At 40.0% G+C, this 13,967-nt stretch overlaps 1 protein-coding gene across 4 annotated transcripts in view; it reads left to right on the top strand.

Annotated features, from left to right (window-relative positions):
• The window catches only part of Mapk10 (mitogen-activated protein kinase 10), a 313,083-nt gene that overhangs the window by 170,693 nt on the left and 128,423 nt on the right, over positions 1 to 13,967 (top strand). For all 4 annotated transcript variants that reach the window (XM_085836936.1, XM_021162159.3, XM_021162158.3 and 1 more), the window contains one exon: positions 6,477 to 6,646. In XM_085836936.1, coding sequence (XP_085693062.1) covers positions 6,525 to 6,646 — 122 coding nt within the window. In that variant the 5' untranslated portion in view covers positions 6,477 to 6,524. The remainder of the gene's footprint in view (positions 1 to 6,476; positions 6,647 to 13,967) is intronic.

The raw sequence follows: 13,967 nt of genomic DNA, 5'->3' as shown, positions 1-13,967 counted from the left end.
ATGGATTACTTGTTCTGAAACTGAGAGTCAGTTGGTTCATGGCTCTGGGAGCTTCCTTCATTTGTTTTGAGTATACACATTAAAATATCATATATAATTTAATATAATAAAGAGCATGCCTATAGACTTAAAATTTTCAAAACCTACCTGAATAAGGGTTTTCAAGTGCTATGGACGCCACTTCTAGCCTAGCATCCAAAGGCAGGGGAGAGATGGTAAATAGGACACGGAATGTGGCCCTGTTTAGAAATGGTTCTTTGGGATGCTTCTAATCTCCGTTTGTCAGGATACTAGCAGTGCAGTTCAGTAGTGTCAGGATAGCAAACATGAATCAGCAGTGGGGGCAAGATCCAGCAGAAACAGCCAGGCCTCTGCCGAATTAAGAGTGTTAGCACGAGTCAGCAGGAGTTACCAGGACCAGTTGGGATGCCAGGAGAAATTCTTCACTGTGCCTCTCTCAATGAAGTTCTGTGATGACGCAAGGTCAACAAAGTTTTGCAAGACTAGCTATGCAAGCGAGATGCCAGTGTCTATTGATTCATGTTTATGCATTTTCCAAACATCATGGGTCTTCCCATGGGTCTTCCCTCAACAACATACCACATGCATCTGCAATCATATGACACAACTAGAAACTTCCACCTCAGTACCTGTAGTAGGAAATCAATTATAGCACTCTACCTGGTATGCCCTGGACCCTCTGAGAGTTCATATCAAGTGAGAAATATGAAACATAATTCTATGTTCCTGGTAAAAATCTTTGTATATGCTAGCTATTGTTTGATACCAGGCTAACTATGTAAAGAACTATGAAATCTCTTCCCCCTGCAGTTAAGCACTGGTGAACCATTATCTTTCTTCTAACTTGTTTTGCTAGATTTGTTAGATTAATGAACCAAACCTTGCCACTCTCTCTGGTTTTGTTGTGGCTACCATTAGTTTTTCCTTTGACTTTTCCAGAGCGTGACATTAAGTTTTGTGCTCAAGGTAGTGGGCATTTATAACTCACATCTTCTGGGATACCTGTCACCGCTCAACTCGCTGCTTTTGTCATTTGTGTTTAAAGCGAGATTTAATGGTTTCATTGTTCATTCTTGAAACCTCCAGGTGAGCTGCACAAATCCTTTATGGAACCACATAGGATATAAATAGTGAGTGAAAAGATGAAAAAGCAGGCTCAAGTCTTCACAGATAGGAAGTGCAGGATTGACCTGGACTCCGTGTTATTTTCAGTTCTAATATAAAAAGCAACAACAACAACCAAACAAAGCAAAGCAAAACAAGACACAAACCCAGGAAGCTCCACCGACTGGTCCGGGCCCTTAAACCCCAATGCTCCCTGCTCAGGAGCTTTTAACAGCAGCACAGGACAGTCTTCCTCAGTGAGATCCAGGAGAGAATGTCCCTGAAATGCATACAGGTCATCATTATCTCTGAGCAAAGCACAATCAAAGCCTAAGACGGATAACACGGTGTCAGCGGCACGCTATCATACAGTGCGTTTCTGGCTAGAAAGACAGAAGCAAAGGAACCCAGAACCCATGTTTAAAAGAGCTGGTCAGACAAATGACAGATGGGGTAGCTCACCAAGAGTTCTTGAATAGGAGTCTCAGCATAAGTCCCTAGGAATGTCAATGTCCGCTGTGGTCTTTAATGACCTGAGGACTTCACCCAAGTTATAGGGGCCTGACTCAGGTCAAATTGAGTCTTTTGTCTTTAAGGCTGAAAGGAATCTCAGGACTTGTTTGTATTTGGAAGGACACTTCTCTGTGAGCATGCAAATTTAAAGGAGGAAGCTCCTCACACAGTACTTGCCATGGAACTTTTGCTTGTCTTTTCTATTAATTCAATAAAAATCTCAATGCTATTATTTGTCACTTAAATAATTAATATAGGCTTTTCGAAGAGGTGTTCTCTAACTCTTTGATTTACCTGCACTCTAAGTAAAATCTAGCATTAAGTAGTTACTAAATCTGAAGTGTATATATAAGTGTGTGTGTGTCTATGAATTCACAAGAGTATCATGATGATTTCAGTCTCTCTGTCTCTCTGTGTCTCTGTCTCTGTCTGTCTCTGTCTGTGTGTGTGTGTGTCTGTCTCTGTCTGTCTGTCTGTCTGTCTGTCTGTCTGTCTGTCTGTCTGTCTGTCTCTCTCTCTCTCTCTCTCTCTCTCTCTCTGTGTGTGTGTGTGTGTGTGTGTGTGTGTGTGTGTGTAGTGTATGTTTCTGGAACAGAAGGGACACCCAAATCCAAAACTCCAGTGTGAGCACAGGATTATGTTTATCAAGCTCAACCAGTGTTCTCCAGGCACACGCAAATCAAAGAACTGGTGAGGAGGGAGCCCATGACGTGAATGAGCACAGATCCAAGCTCTCTTTACGCATTATCCACTTTAACTCCTAGGGTGCTTTCTCCCTCATACCTTGTCCCTTTCCCCTATTCAGACATTTCTAGTCTCAGTATTTCTCCTTCTGCTTTCATATCATAGACCTGTAAGCCACACTACTTACAGGATTGTTTCTCCCTCTTAGAGAGGCCTCCAAAGCTCCCAAGCAACAGGGACAATTATCACTGCTCTTGGTTGTCCATGATAACTGGTTGGTAGGACCCTATTGCTGAAGGGGCCACATGCTTCAGTCACAGGACATAGAGAAATCTAACTTGAACTGGGATGGGAATTTTCTCCCTGCTGGCTAGCCTGCACAGTGCCAGAAGAAGCGATGGAGAAGCTATGTCATACAAATATACTCAACTGTGCAGCCTGTGTGAGATAATCCTCACTAGCAGGTGTGATCAACCCACTGGGGCAATAATGACATGTCTGCTATGGAGGGGACCAATGTCTTTCTGATTGGATTGGATGTCAGCCACACAGGAAGGACACTGCGTTTCATACTCTAAGCCCAGTCAAAAGCCCGTGGGTGGGAAGGTTTGTAGACTCTAGTAGGAAGCTATTGCTGTTGTTTTGCTAAATGGATATGATGTCTCTGTCAAATTCCCTCCTAAATAACAATGTGTATGCCCATACATTAGTGGTGCTGTCAGTTCTAGCCAGAAAAGCTTTCTGTAGTAGTCAGTGGTGGGTGCAGAGATAACTGGTCAAAACCAGAATAAAGACTATTGAATGCTCATCTATGAAATCAGACATCTTTCACATGGTCTCCAATGCTCAGAGAACATGGGAAGTAGGTGGGAGGAATGTAACCCCAGAAGAATAAGGGGAGCAGTGTGATGCATTAACTTCTGGGTGTGACACACTTTTGTATTCATGAACTCTTGACAAGATCTCCTCAAGATCTGCCTGTCAACATCCTGTCAGGGATGGAGGAGGGACTCACGGGGCTTACCTATCTGAGGACTTAAGCATGGATAGATAACGGTTGATGTGGAGGAAGGATTTTCTTCAAGGGTGTATCCACTGGTAAGGTGCACATGATACTGTAATTAAACTTTCACCAATAATGTTTATGAACAGCCCTAATGAAACTCAATGGGACCACACAGAAAAGACTGAGAGTGGAGGGTTGGCCAGATGGGGAAGGAGGACAATTCACAGATGTGAGTGAAGGTAGGGCAGGGTAGTGGATGAGTGTGTTCTGAATGCATTCGCACATGTGTGAAAAATGTCACAGGGAAATCCATTGTTATGTGTAATTAATATAATGTAATAATATAGATGTTTTATACATCGTATCAGAATAAATTAATGATGGAATTATACAGACAATAAGTTGTTACTTCCTATTTATTACCAGAATGTATACTTTGTTCCCTATAGAATAAACCATCTCTATTTAACTACCCACTTCACCATCTTCACTCTAGGTTTCAACTTTATCTTATTTTTACTGCATTGCCAGTGTTAACCCAGCATCTGTCACGTATTATGCATGTCGTCAATATTGAATTAAGCAGTTGTAAGCATCGCAAAAATTATGTAATCCTAAACAAAAAGTTATATGAATTATTACACTTTTTTGAATATGTGTTGAAGTGGTGAGAGAATATCTCCAGCAGGTTAGTTCAACTCTTCTGGGGAAATGGAGATTACAGCTGGAAAACCACAACAGAGCCTACAAACAGAGAGTGGTGGCTGTGCAGAGTCAGGGGTCTGGAATATGAAGTCTACTGCAAGATATTATCACACACATGTGATAAGTACACATGTGTGATTAGTACACACATGTGATTAGATGCACATGTGACTAGTATACACTGTGTACTCATGTGTGTACTCATGTATGTATGTGTGATTAGTATACATATGTGATTATTACACACATGTGATTAGTACACACATGTGACTAGTAAAAATTGGAAATATTGCACACTTGTGGTTGGTGCACATGTGTGATTAGTATGCACAGTATGTATGTGTGATTAGTATACATATGTGATTATTATATACATATGATTAGTACACACTTGTGGTTAGTATATATGTGTGATTAGTATACATATGTGATTATTACATACATGTGGTTACTATACACATGTGACTAGTATGTACTGTGATTAGTACACACTTGTGGTTAGTGCACATGTGTGATTAGTATACATATATGATTAGTACATATGTATGATTGGTATACACACATGATTATTATGATTAGTACACCCATGTGATTAGACACACATGCAGTACTTCAGGGCTACTACTGGTCATCTAGAGTTGATAAAGCTAACTTGTGCTATGGATTTTATGATATTCCAAATATTAAGGGGTGCAACGAATGGTCAGAACAGAACAAATGCCACATTAGGCAGGTGTCAGTCATCCCATGTTAATCTTGTAGATGAAAAGTATTCAGTGTTGTACTTTGATTGTGGCCCCCCACATTTGTACCGAATGTTGCCACGATGCCTGCTCCAGGCACAGGGCAGCCTGCTATGTCTATTCGGCTCTACGCCTGCCTTGTTGGTCAGGGCCTCCCGACTCTCCCAGTAGACTTGCCCATTGTTCTGGCTCAGGTCAAATCATCCTCACGTCATCATCCTCACATCACCATCCTGACTGGATCTCCTTCTACTCAGGCACAGATTAAGAGGTACTTCCATATCAACTTTTTATTTAGACATGAAATGGCAAAAGTTTCCAAGGGAAATGGTTTTATGGCCAACTTAGAGGTTTAGAGCCTAAGAGACTTTAAATTGTTCAAATTATATAAGAACTGATATTCAGAAAAGCTAACATGTAGTAAATTATATGAGAATTTTGATTTTGATTCTAGGCTCAAAGCATTGTAGGTGAAGTTTTCACTGATTAAAGCTGCATCCAGACATTCACATCTTGTGCTGTACACGGGAAATTGTCTATCAGTTGGGAATACCCACCTCCTGCAGGGCTACCCAGAAGTTTTCAGAAACCAGGAACGATAGAGCTGGATGAGTTATAGCTCTCCTCATCCGTACAACATGTCAGGATTCTCCTAACTGAATGTCCCCATGTGTAGATGCCAGGTCTAGTGAGAACCACTGGCTAAGACTACTTGTTTTTTCAGTTGCTTGAAATAATACACAGAAAGCATGTATTAAAACCTAAATGACATCATTGAGAAGAGGCCTAAGTATCAAGTAGGCATCCACCAGTGTGTGCCACATGCAATCAGTTACAGCATGACTCCTCTAGCTATAGCTCATATCTTTTGTGTGGTAAAGTATGACGTCAGAGCTTTTATGAGTAAGTTCTAATCATAGGTAGTAGCTCTTCGTGATATATTATGTGTAAATATTCATTCAGATTTTTTTAAAGGATAACTTTTTAATTACCAAAGATGCCTGACACATGAACTTCTCCAAAGATAAACAGGAGATGCAATTGCCAGTGCACGTAACATCTAAGCATCCTCAAAATAAACTGCCATGAATTTTTGAGCGATGTTTAGCTAATCTAGTATTTTCAGCACTTAAAAAGGGCAGTAATAATCTTGGGTACTAATGAGAAGAAATGAAGTCAACTGTATGTAGTTCATTTAAATTTAGCTGATTCATAAAAGCTGCTCCTGCATGTTACTTTGCAGCCTCAGCTCTTTTTGATGAGAGGGCTGCAGGCACCATCTTTACTCTTCCTCTTATGACCAGGGAACACTTCTCTCATTTTCTTGAATTCTTAAGTGTCTCAGATATACTGAAGCGAGGATATTTGCAGTATTTGTTTACCTAGAAGGGATGAGATGGTCATGGGGCCAAATCTCTTTCTGTTTGACACAGGTCTGGTGGCTTGGTTGTTGAGCCTCTATCTCATATGGTCTGTATTTCCAGGCCTTAAACATGTTAATATGAAGAAGACATTGTTTACATTTTATAGTTCATTTCATTCAAATAAACTGTCAGGGCTCAATACAGATTTTTTTTTTTTCTTGTGTGAGCTAGGTAGACTAGATGAGAGATGGCCAGATGCGTGTAACCATCGGAAGAAAAGACTTCTCTGTGTCCATTAACATTGAACTGTTCTTGTCTCCTTGTTCTTCCCGACAGGGATTCGATAAACACGTGGATGTGTCATCTATTGCCAAACATTACAACATGAGCAAAAGCAAGGTGGACAACCAGTTCTACAGTGTGGAAGTGGGGGACTCAACCTTCACCGTTCTTAAGCGCTACCAGAACCTGAAGCCAATTGGCTCTGGGGCTCAGGGAATAGTTTGGTAAGTAGAATGGATTTGATCTACTTTTAAAGGGAGTATGCTAGATTTATTTACAAGGTCCAAACAGATAAATATCAGGTGAAATACATATATTGAAAATATAAAATTATAAGCACCATTTGTTTATCCACTTGTTAACAATACACAGCCTCCAATCACCAGAAATCAAAAATTACAACACAAGGGAAGAAATAGACAGGAAGGATGAGGGTGTTTTGGTTGCTGCTGTATTTAGAAAAGTCTATTTGTATATTTCCCAGCAAGAACAACTGTATCTGAGGACAGGGACAATTAGATCTCCAACACAATTAAGAGAGATGAGTGAGCTCTCTCTGTGACTCCTAAAGTCTATACTGGTGAATTTTCTGTAGACTAGCCAAGTCTCATCCGAGAAGAGGCAACCTCAATTGAGAAAATGCCCCACCAGATGGGACTGTAGGCAATCTCTTGGGGTGTTACTTAACAGTTGATTGATGAGGAAGGGGACAGCTTACTGTGGTCCACTGCCACCCCTGGACTATAGGGTTCTGTGTGCTTTTAGAAAGCAAGCTGAGCAAGCCATGGGGAGCAAACCAGTATTTACACACTCCATGGCCTCTGCTCCTCTTCCTGCATCAAGGTTCCTGCCCTGAAAGAGTTCTTGCCTTGACTTTGCTCAGTGATGGAGTGTGACTTGGAAGGATAAGATGAAATAAAACTTTCCTCCCCTAATTGCTTTTGCCACGGTGTTTTAATGTGGCAATAGAAACCTTAACCAAGTCAAAGTTCAACGTTCAAAATCAAGTTAACTATGTAGAAGTAGTAGAAAATATATTTGCTTAGGGGTTCTTGACAGCGTACAACTGCCTGAATTCCAGTTCCAGGAGATCCAACACCCTTTTCTGGCCTCCATGTTCTCCTTCTGCATGCACACACATAGTACATATAATCTCTCTCTCCCCCCCCTCTCTCTCTCCCTCTCTCTCATGTAAATACATCTTTAAAAACATTTGCTTAACATTTCCTTGGCTCCTTAGTAACCATTTTTCTCTTCATGTTATGTTGGAGTGATTAAATTGAATTCACCTGTATGTGAATGCCATCATGAAGCTAGTGGAAAACTAATATCAGTTTAATTGACAAATATTCTTTTAAACCGTTTTAGTATGCCATGTATTAGCTAAATATGTATAGTATACTTCTTAGCATAATAGATTTCAATTTTTATTATTTATATCAGTTAGTAAAATTTTAGTATATGCACTCTAAATATATATAGGTATGTATATTTATAAAATTTATTTATTAATTCAATATATTTTATTTTTTAAATAACTGATATATTAATTGTATGTCTGAGGAGAACAAAAATATACAGTTTGGGATGGGTAAAGACAAAGTAACATGGGATTTTTAAAATTTTTAAATATTATTCATACATTTATAATTATCATACAATAGTTGATTTGCTACATACACTTGGGCCTAGATACGCTTGTACAATATGCTGGGCAGTGGTGGTGTTTTTTTTTTTTTTTAATTGTTGTTTCTTTGTTTGCTTTGGTTGTGTTGTTGTTTCAGGCTTTTGTTTAATTTTTTGAGAAAGAACTTAAAATGGATGGGTAGAGAAGGGGAGACGATCTGGAAAGACTTAGGGGAGGGAACGGATATGATAAAATGTATTTAAATTTAAAAAATGCTATAAATACCCAAAATACAATAATATGACATGGATATCTAAAAAGAGAAATAATTCTGAAACTTTGTATTTTAATGGTAGCAATGGAAAGCTTTTATTGTTTTCCAAATATTCATTATACATCTCTTGATCTATTTGAAATTTGGTCACTCCATTACGCCAGCTGGTTTAGTTCAGAGTCTGAACTTGTCTGGTGTGAGTGCAGTGCATTCTGGGTACACTTTCCAAGCCTGGACATTAGGACTTACATCACATCCGCCAAACACATGGTGACTGTTATAGAAAGGCACCTGGTAAATTTCCACTTTTTCATAACATTACGATTTGAAAAAAAAAAATGGAACAGTTTTTTTTTTTTTTCTGCAGTTTTAAAAAATTGTTGTGGATGGGCCTGGTGCTGTTCTTGTGAACCAATCACCTAATGAATAAAGGAGCCAATCACTGAGCGAGTAGGCGGGACTTCTGGTTTGGAGGGAGGGAGAGAGGTAGCAGGAGAGAGTTAGGTCCTCTTGGAACAGGGACAGCATATGGGTAAGATGGAGCCTCTAGAGTTTTCCTGTGTCATGGCGGATCTGCAAGGATCCACCACTGAAGGAATCAGATTTTAATAAGGCTCGCAAAATTAGGTTTTAGTTGTTGCGCCCTGAGATTGAGTTACCATTGTTTCTGAACTGAGTTTGTGTTGCGTTTTCTTTCACACAGCAGCTTGTCTGGGTTCAAGAGAAAAAGGTATGGCGGCAAAGCATGGGTTTGCCAGATGCGCACCACAAAGACTATGGGGGATTTGAAGCACGGGGCTGGAGTGGTAGCGAACCCCAACAGTGGGAACCTAGCGAGCTACTTGGAGAGATTGTGGAATTCTGAGTCAAGATCTCCATGAGTTAAAAACAGGTCAGCCATTACCTGGCAGTAGCACGGAAACTTGGAGATATATTTGTATATATATATTTCCCACAACAACAACAAAAATACCAACAATGGGTTAAAGCATTTATTTCAAAAATATTGAAAGAGATAAAAAAGAAATAAGCATTTATAGCATTTTAATTTGTCTATTTTTATGGCTCATGTATAAGGCAACCTCTTGGTAGTACAAAATGATTTAAGGGAATGCCAGCAGCATTGTTGCCCATCAGAGATGTCTGCCAATCATCCCCAGTACCCTGAGATACATGGTCTGATAGGACACAGGGAAAATCAGAGGATATACCTGAGAATCCTCATGGGCTATGCTGACATATCCAAGTGGGAACAACACAATCACAGGTGCTTTTAAAAGTATAGAAGGAAGACAGAGGAGCAAGTCAGGGGCCTAGAATGGGAAAGGATGAGGAGGGGATTCGAAATACTTTGGCAGTGCAAGGGGTGGGGCTGTGAGCCAAGGAAGGAGGCTGGCTTTGGGGAGCTGGAAATGGCTTAGTGCCAAGTGGAGGTGTTACCCTCAACCTTAAGAAACTGGAAGCTGCCAATGCCCCAAATGACAAGCAGGTTCTTTTCTAGGACCCACATGGAGAAACTCAGCTTTCCAACATCTTGATTTTAGTCCAGTGAAATGCCCACAAGGCTCCTTATCTACATAATTGTAAGATAATAAATATGGTGCTTAATTGTTGTTTTGCGGTAGTTGTGGCAGTGGTAATGTACATGGGACAGTTAAGATTCCAACATTAAGAGTGTTGGCTGCTTTTCCAGAGGCTCTGGATTCAATTCCCAGCAGACGTGTGGTAGTTTACAATTATCTATAGCTCCAATTCCGGGGAATCCAATACTCTCTTCTGGCCTCTTCTAGGCACACATGTGGTACACAGACATATACACAGGCAAAACACCCATACACACAGCATAGCAAAATCATTAAAAGCATAAAAGATAATTGCTGCAAATCCCCCAAAACTTATTGAAGTTTGGGGTGAGAACAGTGCTTCTTAGCAACTTTGTAGAACTATAGAATACTCACATGAGGAAGGTTTTATCAATAAGATTCATAGCTCAGATACATTTTGGGATAGTTTCATGTTTTCCTTCTAATAAAGCTGTCATGGAAAATGAGGACTGGCCGTAACAGGAAATGGGTAGCCCTTTGATGAAGCCTTGGCATGTTCGAGTAGCATTTATCCCAGCAAGGTAACAGATCATTTGAAAGACTTAACAATCCTATTCAAAATTTTACAATGTGTTTCATAGGATATCTGATGCTCTCCTTCCTCCTTTCTGTGGGACACATCCTCCTTCCTTATGAGTAAAGTTACTGATAATAGATGTCCATAATGGAGCTGATACTGTGGACGTCAAGTTTTGTTGGAGCCCTTGGAGGGATTCTGGCTACTTGTGTCCTAAAACAAAGAGTTGGACAGAAAAACCACGATGCAGCAAAAGTTCAGACAATTTATTAGAGAAAGAATCTCTTCCACAGGTGGGAGAAGGGAGAAGGCCAGAACAAAGACAGAGTTTCCTGAATAGCTCAAGGGTATCAAGTGCATATCATTTAGTGCAGGCTCTTTGAGTCATTTGTCTTGTGTGGGCCTTCAGGGGCTCAGTTCCTCCCAATACTCTCTCTAATACAGGGAGTCCTGCATATAACTCAGTGCATTGCATATCTCAACAGGTGTTAAACATCCAGCCAGGGTTGTGAGTTTTAGGATTACAGTGAACCACAGATCATCTTCAAGAGTGTATCTTTGTAAGTGGCAGTGGCTCCATCCTGGCCTTTTCCAGTCTATCTTAGATTACTGCCTTCTCTCAGCCTTTACTCCAGGTTCCCCTGAACTTCCATGCTCTACCGTACTCTCCTGGCTCAATGAATCAGATTTTAAACTCATTTTTAGAACACATTTATCAGAAAACATAACAAAGCAGCAGCAACAAAAACAAAAAACCCAAACTAAACTAAACAAAAACACCACCTGCATTTCAAAACAGTAGCCTTGGCATTTCCTGAGGTTCTTGTCCCTGTTGCCTCTGGCTGGGGAGGAGGTGGGAGCAGCTTCCCTTCAGCAAAGGGGAGAATGCGGACCTGAAAGGGGAGTGTGCCCGGCTTTGCTCTGTTCTATGTGTAAATGCTGGGGGCAGAGCTTCTCCTTCTTGTCCCCATGCCTTCCCAACCTAAGCACTAAGATATCTTTGCTTAGTCATAATGTGCGTCTGCCATACACGGTTTATGCCGGATGTAGTCTTCAGTTGGTTTGCCTTCCCTACCAACGTTTCTTCATTTAATTTCTCTTCTATTTCCTTCTGTAGACAATGAGCCCCTTCACACCCAACACATGCCTATAGTCAGACCTGCCCATGGAGTCCACAGACTATCCCTGTGTTCACGATAAGTCACATGCATATATTGCCTTAAATATTCAATGTAATCCTGAGTATAGAGACTAGTTAGAACTGGGGTCTGGATATGACTGTGGTCTCTGGGAAAGAGGTAAACTTAAAGACTGTTCATTTATTTATACTAACTTTACTTTGGAATGGGAGCAAAACACAGAGGAACCAGTTTGAAAAGAGATGTCATACATTTTTAACTGTGCAATCATAAAGTTGTATATGCACATGTGTGTATGTCCAACAGGAATTCTGCTTTTTGACTGTAAATGTGGGGATACAGGCACCCTGCCACCAAGCCCCAGCCCCTGGGTTTGCTTGAAATGGAATCTCCTCTCTACTCTTCCAGTTGTCTGGCACTTGTTCCTTATTTTTACAGTTTCTCCTCCTTCAGCTTCCTTATCATTGATTTAATACCAGGGGTCAAAAACAATGCTAAAATATCTTCAAAAGCATCAACCACAACTATGGCTTTCAAACTTTACTGCTGACCATAGAACAAAGAATATCACCACTGAGAGCTATTACATGAGGCTAATGGGAAATCTTTTGGAATATATTGGAATCTCCTACTTCTGAAGGATAAAGATGATTATTCATCAAAGCAAAAATTGCTAAGATCAGTGTGCTTCACTGATTGAGCTGGAGGCAACCTGTCTCTTCATGGAGCTGGGAGCTCTCAGTCTCCTCACGGAGGGAATCATGAAGCAATCTGTGATGAGCTTTCAGAGCAGCATTCAGGAGGCAATGAGCAAATCATGTCAGCGTTTTCCAGTCTTTAGGATAGCATTGAAGTAGTGCTTTGAGCTAGTTACACGATTACCCAATAAGCATAAGATTGTCATGACTTTAAGTAGATTTGAGGAAGGTAGGCAAATATATATATATATATATATATATATATATATATATATATATATGTGTGTGTGTGTGTGTGTGTGTTAAAAATATATTTTATGTATATATACATATATATGTGTGTGTATGTATATGTGCATATGTACATACACACACAAACAATAGAAAGCTGAAAAACAAGAAAATCCTCAGATTCTAGATACAAAATGACTTTACTGACACTCCACAGGTCAGTCTGGTAAGCACTTGTCTGAGCTACTCTTCCTTGTCTTTGAACTTGAGCTTTTATTGACCATTCTTATTTATAATATACAAGTCACAAACATTGGCACAGGCAGGCATGGCAGCACATGCCTACCTTTAAGAGGCAGAAAGGCAGGTGGATCTCTGTAAGTTCAAGGCCAGCCTAGTCTACAGATCGAGTTCTGGGACAACCAGAGCTACATAATGAGACCTTGCCTCAAAAAACAAAACAAAACAAAACCAAAAAACCAAAAAAAAAAAAAAAAAAAACCAAAAAACACCAAAAAAACCAAAAACCAAAACCAAAAAAGAAACCCCAACAAAGAAACACAAAACAAAACCCCAAAACAAAAACAAAAAACAAAACAAACAGCAACAAATTAAATTACAGCATTACAAATGTACACACACCAAGAATATCATCTTTAAGGTCAGAATTTGATTCAAGAAAGCATTTTATGGTGATGGGGTTGATGGTCAAGAGCAGAGATGGGTCAGACCATACAGTTTCCCCCCAGAGCCTCGGACTTCCTGAACAACACAAGGGAGACTTGCTCAGCGGCTCTCCAGGTGATTTTCTTGTGTTCCAGGAGGCATTGCTCACACTCCTTTGGCGCATTTCTCCCTGCTTCTAATGAGCCATTACCCTAAGTGACTCCACTTTAATCACACATTTATATTTAGCCCTTGACCTGGGAAGTGATTACTCTCTCATTTGCATGCGGAACAGCAGTACAGACTGCATCCACAATTTTCCACTCATTTTGCAACTCAGACCCTCAACTGGAATCTTTTTGAAATCAGGTGCATTGAGCTTCAGATATTGCCTCCAGACCCGTGAGAGGTTTCACATGGTGGGACCTAAGTGGAAGAGAACAGAATAAGATGTGTTATTCTTCCTCCGTCTTTACCATTCTTTTTGGCCCCTTTGTCTAAGTTTGACTGCAAATATCTGCTTACAATTTTCTTGATTAATGAATAAGACCTGTAAATAACAATTCTGACTTTCACAGAGAAAAATGTAGTACATGGAGAAATAACATGGAGAAGCTTCATGGAAACTCGAGTGCTTAAAAGGAAATATACATGTGTATAAAATATTATATATAATATCTATAGTTTTGTGTTGACTATAATATGTGAGTTGATATGTGTAAATATGCAATCTCAATAGATAATATTTATGGAGTTGGTAGTATAGTATCTAAAATTTATATTTGGGCT

This window comes from Mus caroli, unplaced genomic scaffold (genome assembly GCF_978045245.1).
Source record: "Mus caroli unplaced genomic scaffold, Mus_caroli_1 scaffold_4, whole genome shotgun sequence".
NCBI classification, from domain to species: Eukaryota; Metazoa; Chordata; class Mammalia; order Rodentia; family Muridae; genus Mus; species Mus caroli.
The sequence above is the reverse complement of the archived record's forward strand: the minus strand, read 5'-3'. Positions and strand labels throughout refer to the sequence as shown.